The 16,494-nt window shown below is 34.7% G+C and overlaps 2 protein-coding genes across 2 annotated transcripts in view; both read left to right on the forward strand.

The window, feature by feature from the left end:
* The window catches only part of LOC107660294 (collagen alpha-1(XXIV) chain-like), a 122,610-nt gene extending 118,751 nt beyond the window's left edge, over positions 1 to 3,859 (forward strand). Inside the window, exons 57-58 of the mRNA XM_016449575.1 lie at positions 911 to 1,117; positions 3,698 to 3,859. Coding sequence (XP_016305061.1) covers positions 911 to 1,117; positions 3,698 to 3,844 — 354 coding nt within the window. The 3' untranslated portion in view covers positions 3,845 to 3,859. The remainder of the gene's footprint in view (positions 1 to 910; positions 1,118 to 3,697) is intronic.
* A 2,679-nt stretch (positions 3,860 to 6,538) lies between these two features.
* The window catches only part of LOC107660296 (dentin sialophosphoprotein-like), a 35,087-nt gene continuing 25,131 nt past the window's right edge, over positions 6,539 to 16,494 (forward strand). Inside the window, exons 1-4 of the mRNA XM_016449576.1 lie at positions 6,539 to 6,543; positions 7,509 to 7,657; positions 7,728 to 7,816; positions 7,902 to 8,005. Of these exons, the coding sequence (XP_016305062.1) occupies positions 6,539 to 6,543; positions 7,509 to 7,657; positions 7,728 to 7,816; positions 7,902 to 8,005 (347 nt within the window). The remainder of the gene's footprint in view (positions 6,544 to 7,508; positions 7,658 to 7,727; positions 7,817 to 7,901; positions 8,006 to 16,494) is intronic.

The raw sequence follows: 16,494 nt of genomic DNA on the forward strand, positions 1-16,494 counted from the left end.
TTTATTTAATACACGAGTTTCACAATTTGAGTTGAATTACTGAAATAAATGAACTTTTCCACGACATTCTAATTTATTGAGATGCACCTGTATATATATATACACACACACACTAAATAAGACAAAAAACAAAATTACTAAAACATTAAGAAAAATTTAAATGAAAACATAAAATATAATAGTATCTCAATGATACTAAATTAAAACTCTCATAACTAAAACTAAAATCATAAAAATATGACTTAAATAAAAAAACTATATCATTAGCTGCGATAAAATAAAATGTAAAAAATAAACTTATTTTATTTCAGCTTTTTTCATTTACATTTAGTTTCATTTTTAAATGCTAAAATAACTAAAACTAAAATCTTTTTATAGACATATTTTAAAAAAGATGACAAAAATAATAAAATGACCACTACTCACAACTAAAATTATTATAAAAACACAAATGTAGAAAATAAAATACTAAAATAACACTGTTAAATGCACAGTTTATTTTGTAAAGTCGCTGTGTGAAGATATTCAGTGTTTATGATGAACTCATTTTATTTGGTAATTCTGGTCATTTAATGGCATTATTTCCATGAAGCTTTGGTTAAACTGTAAAAGTTAAAAACGAGTCCAGATGTACGACACATTTCTGCAGCGACTGTCAACATGACTGTGCAAACAGGATTCGAGCGGGTTCATGCAATTACGAGCAAACTGAAGAGAAAATAAATGAGTGTTTGATGTCAAGCAGCGATATCGCATTTCCTCTGAAAGGCAAATCTGATTTGAATTAAAAGCTGAATTCCTGTAAGTCTGATCATTTGTCAGCTTCAACCGCAAACTTACAGTTGCCAAAACGCAGAAATGTTGATTATCTAAACACGGGGTTTAAGAAGCCGGATGTTTGACTTCACAGGCCGCGTTTGATGTCGGGAAAGTCCAGATGAAGTTCTTACACTTGCTGAGCGTCATGGCGACCCAGACCGTTTCCCTCCACTGCTACAGTGACCCGGCGACGGTTACCATGGAGACGCCTCGGGCCCTGCGTTTCCGGGGTTGGAACGGTCAGGTGTTCGAGGAAAACTCGCCTCTGAGTCCACATGTGGTTCTGGACGACTGTGAGGTGAGCCGAATCTGGACTAAAGAGACGGTTCACCCAGAAATGAAAATTAGCTGGTGATTTACTCTCCCTCAGGCCAACCAAGATGTAGCTGACTTTTTTTCTTCAGTAGAACAGTAAAGATGATTTCTAGCTGAAACTGTGGTCCCTGGGGATTCACAAAATGCAGTGGCTACTATCAGTTTGAAAATCTAAAGAAATCACATCATGCAACACAAAATGAATCCCCGTGGCTCCTGATGATATATCGAGGTCTTATGAAGCGAAACAATCAGTCTGTGCAAGAACCTGATCATTATTTACATTATTACCTGTAATCCAGAGCCTCAGGCAAATGGTCCCGGAGTGATGAGTGAGGTTTACAACCGAATCGGTTCTTTTGAACCGGTTCTTTTTGGTGAAATAGTTGAATCAGTTCACCAAATCAAACTGAATCATCTGAAACAGTTTGTTGCTCAAGCAGCACAGATCTACAAGTTACTCAGTCAAAATGAGCCAAAATACCAGCGCATCTGATCCTGTGATGAATGAATCATTCACCAGTCACTGAACTGAGGAAACAGTTCGACTCGGACTGAATGAGCCGCTGATATGAGCATGAGTGAACCAAACTTAATAATTAATGTTATTAGGGTTTCTCATTGTTTATGTACAAAGGTGAGCTAGGCTAGTTTATTCTGTTTATATGCTTTAGACATGTAAAACATCCACGTTTCACATTATTATTGGGTGCTTTAATAATATAATCGCGCATACTTTACATCACTGCGTGATTACGTAAATGAACTAGTGAATTGAACCAGTTCATTGAAATGAACTGTTCGAAAGAATCAGATCAGAATCAGATTTCTCCGTTTGTCTGAGGGCTCTGGATTACAGGTAATAAAGTAAATAATGATCAGGTTCTTGCACAGACTGATCGTTTCTCTTCATAAGACCTCAATATATCATCAGGAGCCACGGGGATTCATTTTGTGTTGCCTGATATGCTTTTTTTGATTCTCAAAGTGACGGTATCCATTGACTTGCCTTTTATGAATCAGACGGTTTCAGCTGAAAAAGAGTCTTTTCTGTTCTGCTGAAGAAAAAAAGTCACCTACATCTTGGATGGCCTGAGGGTGAGTAAATTAACAGCTAATTTTCATTTTTGGGTGAACCGTCCCTTTAAGGACCAGGGTAAATGTGATTCAGGACTGGGTTTAGTGTGGTTAGTAGTTCTGGGCTGGTAAGGTTCAAATTCATCATTTTCTCATGTCGTTCCTGCTATGACTCTTCTGTGGGAGATAAACGATGTTCATGCTGCTGCCGAGCTCCAAAAAAGACAAAAAAACACCATAAAGAAAATAAGAATACTCAATATGACTTTATAGTTATTTATACGTCTTTAGAAGTCATATCATAGCTTTGTTTGAGAACTAGACCAGAAACCAGCTCACAAATCTCTTATTTGTGCATATTCAGACTTGCTGACGATATGGCCAAAAATATTATCACATTCGATATCAATTACAATATTTATTTCATACCATTAACGGGAAGGAAAAACATTCAACATGTTTGTTAGACCTCAAAAATGAATGTAAACATAATTTGTTTGTTTAAAAGTCAGCTACCTTTTAATTTAGGGCCCCATGAAATCTGTTTTATTTTTTCCCAAATTTGATGTTTTCAGTCTTTTTTTTTTTTAGGTTGTGTTTAATGATTTAAATTCATCATCAACAATGGTGTCTAATGAAATTAATTCATAAAACTTTAACAGTGTAATTGATCTTTTAAAATGTAATCAAATTGAAATATTATTATTAATTTATAATGAAAGCCGCTATCATTTGTAATAATCTGTTCTGGATATCGTTCATTTTAAAGGACTAGTGTCTAAAAAATACGTTTATAGTGTTTATAGCACTTGTTTTATTTACCGGTATATTAAATTTTTTCTGAATATACACTCAAAAAAATGTTAAGATTGATGTATTTGAATTGCATATAAAATTTCCATCCATTTGGATTATACAGTTTTACCATAAACAGCCTAATAAACTTAATGTTATTTATATTCATCAGTCATAAATAAATCAAACAAAGTCAGATTTGTGTTTTAAACACACAATAACCAAGTTTATATATTTATCATCAATAATTCCAATTTGTTTCAATCTTATACATTTGAACTACTTCAGTATTCCTTGTTTCACAGCCATCCATATTTTACTTTTAACTGAATACATGTAATTGTTTTCACAATTAACAGATATGCTGATTCTAATAAATGCACTTTGAAAATATAATTATTTAAATAAAATCAAATAGTTAAACATACACTATGTGAATTTTGAGTGCCGAAATCTGATTAATTTATGCATGACTGGCAAATATAAATCACATGAAGTTTATTAGTTTGTTTCTATTAAAACTGTGCAATTCTAATGCATTGAAATTTTACATATAATTCAAATGCATAAATCTTAAACCTAGACCTAATATTTTTAAGGGTGTAATTTAAAAACAGACTTTATCTGTGTTTTTTTTTTCTCTTAATAATGCAATTTTGCGACTCAGATATTTGCCTGTTTCTCCGAACAGATCCGTGACGGCAGCTGGCATCAGTCGCGATTCCTGTTTCAAACCCAGGACACTCAGCAGCTTCCCATCGTGGACATTCAAGGTGTCCATCCCTCGTGTCCAGCAGACCAGCGGCACGTGGAAGTGGGTCCTGTTTGCTTCCTGTGAAATCACTGAAGGACTTGAAACGGTCCTGATCCTCAGATCAGAGCAGCGGTGATCTGAGCGACTGCGACGGTCCTGGGACGTCTCTAAAACCCGCCTGAAGAACGAGCGCGTCTCCAGCCCGGGACATCGCTCCATCCGTGTGTTTTGAGAGACTGCTGTTGTGCTTTATCTCTTGTGGTTTCTGTTTTCTTCCATTCAAACATGCACAAAGTCTCGGGCAGAGTCCTTGTGAATTGTACGTTCGATCTCGAATAGATAAAGAGCCAGACAAGATTGATCTTGTTAGCAAACGATGAAAAGGCCGACCTGGACTCTCTAGATGGTGCTCTACCTCCTTCACGTACAGGTGCTCGTGTTCAGGTGCATCCGGCCCCAAACAAACTCTACGCAAGTACGCCAATGCAAACTCCATTTAGTGCATCATTGTGTTCTGCAATTTGTCTTCTACTATTAGTTTTTCTGTCAGGTCAAGGCTGAGCAACAGTTTGAACGCAGTCTTGCTGAGCAAGTTAATCAGTGGACGACGTTTATAACAACACTACACTCTAAAAAATGCTGGGTTGTTTCAACCCAACTTTGGGTCAAATATGGACTAACCCAACTTTTGGGTTAAAAGTTTTATGTAAAAATTTTACCCAATGGTTGGGTTAGTCCATATCTGACCCAAAGTTGGGTTGGGTTTCCATCCCAAGTGATTTTTGGCATATTACCTAAAAAATGTTGAATGGAAATGTCAAGAAGTGCATAAAAGCATAAAAAATTGTATTTTTGCATAAAACTCTGGATGGAAATGGCAAGAAACGCATAAAATCAAAAAAATAAAATAAAAAAATTCAGTATCGTATCAGAAAAGTGGGATGGAAATGCCAAGAATTGCATAAAATCCTACAATTGTGGATTATCACATAACAAACGCTGTATGGAAAGATCAAAAAGTGTATAAAATTGTAAAAACGGGGGTTTTCAAATAAAAAAAAATTAAAACGCTGGATGGAAACGCCAAAGAAGGGTGTAAAATTGTCAAAAAAATATTAAAATTTTGGAGTATCGCATAAAAAAACGCTGGATGGAAATGCCAAAAAATGCATATAATAAAAAAGGGGGGTTTTGCATAAAAAACACTGAATGGAAATGCCAAGAAACGCATAAAAGTTAAAAATAAAATCATCAAAGTTTTGGGGTGTCACATAAAAATTGCTGGATGGAAACGCCAAAAAGCGCATAAAAGTCTTAAAATTGTGCCATCACAAAAACCGCTGGATAGAAACACCAAGAAGTCAGAAAATCTTACAATTTTTGGGTATCATTTAAAAAAGGCTGAAATCTTTAAAAATTGGGCATCGCATAAACAACGCCAAGAAACCCATAAAACTCTAACATTTTGGGGTATCATAAAAATGCTGGATGGAAACTCCAAGAAGCGCATAAAATCTTAAAATATTAACAGCAAGATGTGCATAAAATCTTTAAACATGCATTAAAAGCATATCGAGGTGGCTACTTTTTTTGTTCTGTTTTTTGTTCATAAACTACAAACATTTTATTATTTTAGCAGCTACTGATCATTTGCGCCAGTTAAAGATCCTGTACAGCATTTTTTTCTCAAATGTTTTATGCGATATCTCAATTTTTTGCATCTTTTTAATGGAAACATCACAGACAGCCACAGACGGAGGCGTTTGAAGGATTTCTGTGGTTTATGGGTCAGTCGTTCGCATCTGTGTGCTTGCGTACAGTGTGTTTCTGGCCCTAAGGTGCTCGTTTGTGCTGGCTCTTTCTGTTGTACTTCTGCGTTTGGTCATTTCGATCACAACAACCCTAATTTATATGAACAGTGTGTTGATAAGTTATGTTACACATCGGCTTAATATACTTTATACGTTAAGGAGAACATTCACTCGTGACCCTTAAAGAGACGCCACGAGTATCTCACCTACGTGAAATCCAAGAACAAGGATAGCCTACTTGATGAGATTTTTTGTGACATTGTTATTTGAAACCATTTTAAAATGTTCCCAGGTGATAAAAATATGTGAATTTACAAAAAATCTTACGAGATATTTGTGACATCTCTGTGGTATGGAAGCCGTTTCTGCCAACGAATAGAAAAACAAAAAGTTTATAATCCATAATTCTGAGTTTATATCTTGCAGTTCTGATTAAAAAGTCGCAATTACTGCAATTCTGAGGCAGAAATGGGCTTTCATACGGTCAGTGTCGGTCGACTTCTCCGTGGTGCTGCTGTATTCAGCGTTAGTCATTTTTTATTTTCCCCTTATATGTATATTTGGACATTATATGTTTGTTTATTTATGTTATCTTTTTTATTTCTCCAAAAAATACTGTACTCCAATAAATTATGATATCGCTCAGAGATCTATCTGGTCGCTCACCATTTAGTTCGAAATCTTATTTATGTCAAATTTGTATTTGTATATAAACACAAATAGGGAGTTGTGTTCTGGCACCTGCGATTGGCCAGATTCAGATCACATGATCACACACAGGAAGTGTAACACCTGTTAACTTATGATTACAGTATCAAAACTGTCACTAAATGTGCCTACAGAAACAAAACAAAGACGGAAAATGTAAATATTTAATATTTTGACATTAAATAAAATGTATGATATAATCCCAATGTTCACATGCGTTATTTTTTTTATTTCTATGAATAAAAATGCCCTTTCTGTCATGGGGTCTGTCTACATATAACCTACACTGTATATACTTAGTTTCCTATTTTCCTTTAAAATAATAAAATAATAAAATATTCCATACACACACACACACACACACACACACACATATATATATATATATATATATATATACAATTTAAAATAACAACTTTCTATGTGAACATATTTTAAAATTAATTTTATTCCTTTGATGGAAATGGTGAATTTTTCAGCATCAGCAGTATCAGACAGACAGACAGACAGACAGATTGATAGATAGATAGATAGGTAGATAGACAGACAGACAGACAGACAGACAGACAGAAAGATAGATAGATAGATAGGTAGGTAGGTAGATAGATAGACACACTCACACACACTCTCACTCACACGCACACTCACACACGCTCTCACTCACACACACTGTCTCTCACTCACGCACTCACACTCACACACACACACACACACACACACACACACACACAAAAATATAAAAACACAGCACAATTATATTAGTGATCCTTAAGAAAATACATATTTTATATTTAATCAGAGGGGGGTGTACTCATTTATGCTGTGCACTGTATATAAAATACTGTTCAAAGATTTATCAGTATGATGTTTAATATAAAAATATTTTAATATAGTATTAATTTAATATCATGACTAGATATTATGATATCTAGTTCTATTTCAATAGATATTTTAATAAATATATGTTTTATAATATAATTTATTATTATAAATATAATATTATTACTAATATCATGCCAAAAACATATTTTTCACGTCTTATTTTTATTATCTGTGTGTTGTTGTTGTCTCTGTGTACTGGAAGCTTGTGACATCTTGTATGTGCAAACATACTTGGCCATAAAGCTCTTTCTGACTTCTGTATCACTGTAATCAGAGTTAGTACTGTGATCAAACCTCTGAGTTATAATAAGTTTTGACAAATTAACAACACCACAACGTTCTTCAAGCGTGTATTCTGTTTTGTTTGTTTATCGTTTGGTCTGCTGTAGTTTGGCCTGCGTCAAGCAGCACAAGATGGTGTCGGGATGCTGTGGTGTTCGGGACAAGACGGCGTTTGTGCCTCTCGCGGAGTTTAATGAAATCAACCTGCTCAACGGTGAGTATCTGCAGCCCTCTGTACAGGAGCAGGTGAATGAGTGTGATCGCTGAGGTGTGCTGTGGTGTAGATTACAGGATTCTGGAGGACACGGCTCGACTGACACAGCAGTCCAACAGAGACAGGGTCCTGCTCCGCAGCCGCCGGCACCCGAAGGAGGTGAGAGCTGTGGATATCTACTCAATGTGTGGCACCTCAGGGGAAAACAGCAAGGGTTAAACCGCTCTCTTTCTGTCTATTTAAGGGCATGTGGATGATCAGAAAAGCCAGAGCTGTCAAAGTCACCCTGAGGTTTCTGCCCAAAGTGTTCAGCAAACATCGGGAGAACCGCACCATCTTCAGAAGAGCGTAAGTCTATGGGTTTATGAATATTTGTCTTTCGGTTTCATCGATTCGACAGGAAAGAGTCCCGATATCTGCACCACATTAAACTGGGGTCGAATTCAAGAAAATCGTGCATTTTTTTTCAAGATAAATTCATAAAAATAGTGCAATTCTTGACCAATTCTTAAGTTCTCAAATATTCTCTTTTAACTCTTTCCCCGCCAGCGTTTTTGATCATTTTCACTAAAATTTCATGGCCCCCTGAATATTTAGTTTTATGAAAATATCTGAACATGCGACAGAGCCTCTACTTTTAAACAAAACAAAAAAATCTGTTTCATTCTAGCTTCAAGCATTCTTTTTTCTCAACACTTGAATGAAGGTGAGTTATATAAAAAAAGCAACATTTTGATCAAAAAGCTGAGAAAAGACTAAATCTGGATCATATTCAGTTTGATGATCAAAGCAAAGCCTTTAGCACTTCCTGGATCGCCATTTCACTCAGTAACATTAGGCAGTTTTCATTTATATGCGGTTTATTGTTGATGATCGCATTATTTTTCATATGCATCTACTTGCATATGAGATCGCTCAGTTCTGCGTCTTCCTTGCCTGTGTTTTTGATCAAGTGATTCTGGACTCATTCAGGAGTGAAAACATGGAAACACACAAGGAAAGCGTTAAGAACATCTTTTTTTTTTCTTAAGTAGATAAGAAAAATGTTAATATAATTTTAATAATAATAGTAATAATAATAATAACAATAATACAAATAATATTTTAATATTAATTAACATTGATTTAATATATACATATATATCATTATCTACTATTTAATATCTGATTATTAAAGTTCAGTGTGTATGTCGTATTTTTTCTCTTAAGAACATATTTTTTCTTAAGAAAATTACAATAATTTAAAATGAAAATTGTATAATAATAATAATAATTTGGGTTAAAAATAATGTAAAATCTATTTAATGTCTATATATTATTTTTTTATATTATAACATTTAATATTAATGTAACAACATAAAATTAATACTATAACTATTATTTAATATCTAATTTTCAAAGTTCAGTGTGTGCGTCATCATGTAGCGTTTTATATATAGGTATGCAATATTTAATAATGTTAATTAAGAAGAAAATGACTGTTGATATCTGATTGTATGGATATTTTTAAGAAATGTTTTTGGGAATACAAAATATTTAAAGTTAGAAAATAAGAGTACTTTTATTTTATTTTTGTACTTATTTTTATTTTATTTATTAATTAATATTTTATATTTTTATTCAAGAATAAAGAGTTGTATTCTTTGTGTGAGTGTTTCGTGAATCCGGCCCCGGTGCATTTATGCTAAAAACATGCTGTTTTCATCCCAGTTGTCTGTAGTTCTGCATTGAGCCACATGGTGGCGCTCTTGGTAAGTGCAGTCAGTACAGTGATGTTGAGGGTTTGTGCTTTGGTCTGGTGGACCTACCCTGACGGTTTCTGCTGCTGCTCAATGGGATGCTGTTATTTAATTTGTGTTTTCAGTGTGACGGCAGAGAGCTGGCAGAACAGTCTGTCAGACTGCGGGATCCTGGACCGTTCATAATTGCTCTCTGTTCTCGTTTAATAAGCGTAATTAATGTCATAGAAGAGGAGAAGGTGGTTAACAGAACATGCCTCCCTTCATGACATCACCGCATTCCCTATACAGTATGGAGGCAGAGTGGGCGCTGGTGATTGGCTGGCGGGGTTGCTGGGGTGCTTGTGATTGGCTGTAGTGAGCGAGGGTGGTTGGCTGATTGCTTGTGATTGGTCGAGTGAGTTCCAGGAGCACAGTGATTGGCTGAAATGGTTGCCAGGCTGCTTGTGAGTGGCTGTAGTCAGCATATCAACTAATTAAGAATGTCAAAAGTATTAGAATGTTGATAAAACATATTCATTTGTGGGCAAATTAGAAGTGGTCTGTTGATTTATCAGTATTGTCAATGCCAGCTGTATTTATTGGCATTATATTTAACAATATTTATAAGCTGTGTGAATAATGATGGTGATTCCTTGAGTTTGAAGCATTAAAATGGAATTTGACCATGAACTGCTGCTGCAAGAAATTTGGTTTAGTTTAATTATTTGTTGTTTGCTTGCTTTATTACTGCTCTTGATCAGTTAAATTATTAACAACAAATAATCAGTGATTAATGAATCATTAACAACCCTAGTACAAACTGCCTGTATTATAATCATTAGTAACTTTTAGCCTTTCACTTGTATTGAAGAATAATCAGAGAAACGTTAATCCAGCTGGAAAAACCTTCTGTTTCCACATGTCAGGGTCATGATGTACGAATCATGCAGAAATTATGAATCACTATATCGTTGACTTCATATTTCTGATGCCATGTCCCATTTTTATAATTATTTAATGTAGCTGTTTTGGGACAAGTGACAAGCTTTCAGACTTTTTTTGATCTGGCAATCTGATTGGCTGTCAGCTTCCTGGAGTGAAGTACCATTTTTTTAATCGATCCATGTGGAAACGAAGTTGTTGTACTGGGTTAATAAAGCAAGAACTATTGAGCAAGAACTAAGAACAGTGTTTGGCATTTAAACGGCATCAAGTGTTTTATTTGAGGCAGTTATTTCTCTGAGCTTTTGGGTTTTCTGTACTTTGCGTCTTTATTTAAAGTCCAAACGTAATGGAAGAAGCGACAGATCTGTTCTTCCATACTGTCACGTAATTTTATCAAAAAATGAAAAAGGGCGGGGTCTTGGTTCCATCCATTGGATGGAGGCAAATCTGAACACGAGCTTGCAGTCGATTATACGAAAGGGACGGGGTTTAAGCAGACAAAATTATTGGAGAAACACGAAATTATCATAGAGAAGTCTTATCGACAGATCTGTTCTTCCATATTGTGACAATTCTATCAAAAAATACAAAAGCGTGGGGTCCTGGTTCCATCCATCGGTTGCTAATTGGATGGATGCAGATCTGAATCCGAGCTTGCAGTTAATTATACGAAAGGGGCGGGGTTTAGGCAAATTAAATGATTGGAGAAGTCCGGGATGTCATCATAGAGAAGCTTTATCATTTCACTGAAAGATCAAGTTTTGATATTCATGAAGGCGTAATATTTTAATAAAAAATTACAAGGTCAAATTTGTGAAAAAAAAGATATATAGGCCTATATATAAACGTATGCATGGATAAATCGTTCAAAATAAGAGCAATAAAGCGGATTTAGAATATAGATAGGGATAATTTAGCATTTTGTCAACCTAAACACTGCACACCACGAACTGTGATTGGTTACGTTACATGTTAATCAGATGTTCTCTTCTTTGTAGGCTTTTTTGACCAAAATAAGCAGCAGTGTGCACCAGAACTGTTTTAATTGAGTGAAAACGTATGTCGAGCCCTATAGCAGATGTACAATATGTGATGATCTGTATTTCGGCGAATTAGATGACATTAAACTGAATCTCCTTAATGCACTGGTATGACCGGCAGAAGCAGGACAAATGCAGGAGAGAAATCAGTTTCAGAATGTACCAAGTACACAATATCAGAAGCAGATGTTGAGTAACTGCACATGGTTAGCGACACACTGCGCTTGGGCCAGATACTCGCGGCTCGCCAGGGTCGCATTATTTTACACAACCTGATTAATATTCATGAATCCAGTAGCTCATTAATCCTTAGTGGGTTTTATATTGTTCTTATTAGTAGAATTCGTATCATTATTATCTTATCAGTATTTTTGTTAGTTTTTCCCCAATTTTTTATTTTTTTAAATAAACCAAAAAAGCACCACCACCAGTCCGAAGTTCAGTTAAAATGACTAATATGCATTCATACATGGTTATCAAGTTTTAATTCTAATTACTAAAGTTCTATCATTAAATAATATTGATTATCATATTATAATGCTTGACTGACTGATGTTAAGAGTGTACTTTCAGATATTTATAAAACTGTTATATATATATAAACTAATATTTTGCAATAAACTTATATAGTTGAACAATATTTTATAAAATAAAATATTTAATACATACTATTTTATATTATCTTAACATAAAATGTTGTTGTGAAATATTATCTCTCCTACTCTCTATAAAATATTTTGCAATAAACTTAAAATATATTATTTTTGTACTCATAACCAACATAGTTTTTTATTTTCCCATTCATTTTATTTCAGTTACATCATATGCAATGCCCTTATTGTAGGGGTGTGCGATATATATCGTCTGCGATAATATCGTAATTGTTGTTTTAACGATGTACGATTTGACATTATCGAGTATTTTGCAAAAACCATTCAAAACATCCCTACAGAGCGCACGCATACATTACGTGAAGTCTAGACTAGTGCGTGTGCGCATTTAGTGTGTTTTCTTTCACTGCATGATTCAGTCTATTAAAATGCATTTAGAATGATCACAAATTCAAGACATGGCAGAAAATTTATATATTTATACCACTTCATATAGTTATTCTATTTTACACGAAGAGTGCCATTTTTCTCCAAAAATTACCATGATTACAAATGTGACATTGAATTCAATAAACAATAAGTTAATTAAGAGACTTACGTTTTAGACACCATATTGCTTGTTTTTGCTCTATTTCGCCAACAAAAATCATTCCGAATACAGCCACAGCGCTGTTTTGTGTCTCTGAGCAACATGACGGTGTTTCATTCCTGAATGAATCAACCGTTTAAATGATTCGGTTCAATCGCAATGACTCACTTATTAACAGTGATTTGCTGCCACCTGCTGGCGGTTTTAATTTCAAATTTCGGCTTTTTCATTCTTTTTTTTTTTTCGTTTTTTCATGTTTTAAATTATTTCAGATATCAGTATTCAACGTTTTATGTTTAATATATCAAAACATTATTTATGCATTTGTAATTGCAGGTTAAATGCATTCATGTCTTGCATTAAACAAAATACATGTGTGTAAATACATCTAAATGCCACTTCAGATGCAGCTTCTGTGTTGATTTAATTTGCTTGGTAACAGCCCAAATGTCTTATTATTCTAATTCCCTGATTAAATGTAAGAATTTGACTCAAAAGATAATGGACACTTTTAGAAAAAATGGCTTTATAAAGGTAAAAATGCCCATAAAATGCAAAAATCAGTTTAAACTTATCGGAAAAGATTAATTTCTATCAGTATGAACTGACCACCACACAGAATATGAAGAACGTTAAAAACATTAGGAGTCAGCTGGGGCGTTTAATTCCCGCCCACATGTAGAAATCGAATATTCAAGCTGTTTATTCATTTTTCCACCCATGAACGAAAAATGAAAACTTAAGCTGAATTCTCGTTTTTCGTTTTTTTTGGAAAAAAAAGAAAAAACGAAAAAGGAGCCGTTTTCTCATTTTTCTACTTTCAATATTAAATAAAAAAACGAATGATCGAATGATACACGGATTCTCACCTATTATCGTCCCTGTTTTGATTTCAGCAAATCAGTTCGAGCGGACGCACACAACCTGATTAATATTCATGAATCCAGTAGCTCATTAATCCTTAGTGCGTTTTAAATTTAAATCCTTATTAGTATAATTCGTATCATTATTATCTTATCAGTATTTTTGTTAGTTTTTCCCCAATTTTTTATTTTTTTAAATAAACCAAAAAAGCACCACCACCAGTCCGAAGTTCAGTTAAAATGACTAATATGCATTCATACATGGTTATCAAGTTTTAATTCTAATTACTAAAGTTCTATCATTAAATAATATTGATTATCATATTATAATGCTTGACTGACTGATGTTAAGAGTGTACTTTCAGATATTTATAAAACTGTGCCATTTTACAAACAAGCATATGTATATATATATATATATATATATATATATATTTATTTATCAGTCTGGCGAGTAAACAAAAAAATTTACTAGCCAATGGCGATTCAATTGCCGAGGTGCTCAATGACCAAAAAAGCCAGTCCAGTTAAAATGTTCAGTTAAAATGACTAATATGCATTCAAACATGGTTATCAAGTTTTAATTCTAATTACTAAAGTTCTATCATTAAATAATATTGATTATCATATTATAATGCTTGACTGACTGATGTTAAGAGTGTACTTTCAGATATTTATAAAACTGTGCCATTTTACAAACAAGCATATGTATATATATATATATATATATATATATATATTTATTTATCAGTCTGGCGTGTAAACTAAAAAATGTACTAGCCAATGGCGATTCAATTGCCAAGGTGTTCGTAGAGGGCTGTTGGTGGTGTCCAGGGCGTTGCTATGCAGTTGCTAAGGTGGTCTGATTGATTGATTGATTGATTGATTGCTGCGTGGTTGTTGGGGTGTTCTTGGTCATTGCTTGGATGTTACTAAACAATTGCTAGGTTGTTGTTTTCGACTTTCCAGGGTGTTGCTATGCAGTTGCTAAGGTGGTCTGATTGATTGATTGTTGCTATGTGGTTGCTTGGATGTTATTACGGCTGCAGTCTGTAAGATTTGCCTCACTTTTAAATAGTTTTTAGTTGTAGGTGGTTTCTAGGGCATTACTGTGCAGTTGCAAAGATGTTCTTTGATTGTTGACGTGTTGCTGTGTGGTTGCTAGTGTGTTCTAAGTGGTTGCTTGAATGATACTAAGCAGTTCCCAGTTGGTGGTGGTTTCCAGGGCATTACTATTCAGTCGCTAAGGTGTTGACTGATTGTTAATGTGTTGCTGTGTGGGTACTAAGGTGTTCTAGGTGGTTGATTGGATGTTACTAAGTAGTTCCCAGTTGTTGGTGGTCTCCAGGGTGTTACTATGCAGTTGCTAAAGTTTTGATTGATTGTTGACATGTTGTTGTGTGGTTGCTAGGATGTTACTAAGCAGTTGCTAGTTTGTGGTTGCTGGTTTCCAGGGTGTTACGATGCAGTTGCTAAGGTGTTCTGATTGTTTGCTAACATGTTGCTATGTGGTTGCTAGGGTGAATGTTTGTTTTAAAGCACATTTCTGAAGATTCAGCTAAGAGGAATATAAAAAATAAAAACATGCCACTCTTTTTCAAAAAAGGTTTTTAATGCGTTTTAATACATTTAAAGCGTTAACCTGCTTGATTTCTCAAACATAGACTGCATAGATTTTTTTTTTTTTTTTTGCCCCATTGACGGATATTTGCTCTAATTTAAATCGTAAACTCATTTCATTTTCATCAGTTTCTCAAAAAAACAAGACTTTTTTTGGATCCTAAGTAAAAGTATCTTGATTTAAGAATGTTTAGTCTTTTCTACTGGAAAGCAAGCCAAAAATGCTGAGGAGGAACATCCCTTTTGCAGTGCATCAGTTTGCTTTTTCCATTAGGCCAGAAAAATTGTTTCCATTGGTGGTTGGAGGCGTAACAATACCTTCGCACCTGGTATTCCAGCCCTTCTCCGCCACGCCTCCACCGTGAGCTCCAGTGGCCCGCCAAGCCTGTGCAAACCCATAAATTCCTTTGCCTTGAGGGAATGTCTTTACACCTGTGAAAGGAAACCCTCCTCCACCACTGCTGCCCACCTCAGGCTGGAAATTCAGTCCAAACTCTGCTGCCAGAACCTCATATCTGAGCTCGCGTCTGAAGAATGCATTTCGGAGGAGCTGATAAAATGTTCTGGTTGTGTAACAGTGCCATCTGGTTTGGTATGTACGCTCAAGTCCTGGCGGCGACTCTTTCTGGGATTGGCACGCGGGGTTGGATGGGTTTAGATGAGTTGGCGGATGAAGGGCATGTCAGTGATTCTTCTCGTCTTACTCATGTGATTCGTGACATATGTAGCAAATAAGTCAGCGTTGAGTGTTTTATTCCACCTTTGCACTATTTTGACTCATGCAAAAGTAAACAGGAGATCGTTTGTCACGTTGAGAGCATATTAAATGAACAGTCATGGTGTTAAAATCTTTTGGATGAGACGCGATTCAGTGCAACAGTCGGGTTCCTCGAGTAAAATCCTTTTCCCCTTTTTTAAAAAAATTTATATATAATATATATTTACTATATATTTATACCACTTCATATAGTTATTCTATTTTACACGAAGAGTGCCATTTTTCTCCAAAAATTACCATGATTACAAATGTGACATTGAATTCAATAAACAATAAGTTAATTAAGAGACTTACGTTTTAGACACCATATTGCTTGTTTTTGCTCTATTTCGCCAACAAAAATCATTCCGAATACAGCCACAGCGCTGTTTTGTGTCTCTGAGCAACATGACGGTGTTTCGTTCCTGAATGAATCAAGCATTTAAATGATTCGGTTCAATCGCAATGACTCACTTATTAACAGTGATTTGCTGCCACCTGCTGGCGGTTTTAATTTCAAATTTCGGCTTTTTCATTCTTTTTTTTTTTTCGTTTTTTCATGTTTTAAATTATTTCAGATATCAGTATTCAACGTTTTATGTTTAATATATCAAAACATTATTTATGCATTTGTAATCGCAGGTTAAATGCATTCATGTCTTGCATTAAACAAAATACATGTGTGTAAATA

The sequence above is a fragment of the Sinocyclocheilus anshuiensis genome, unplaced genomic scaffold (assembly GCF_001515605.1).
Source record: "Sinocyclocheilus anshuiensis isolate Anshui unplaced genomic scaffold, SAMN03320099.WGS_v1.1 scaffold1457, whole genome shotgun sequence".
In the NCBI taxonomy this organism is placed as follows: domain Eukaryota; kingdom Metazoa; phylum Chordata; class Actinopteri; order Cypriniformes; family Cyprinidae; genus Sinocyclocheilus; species Sinocyclocheilus anshuiensis.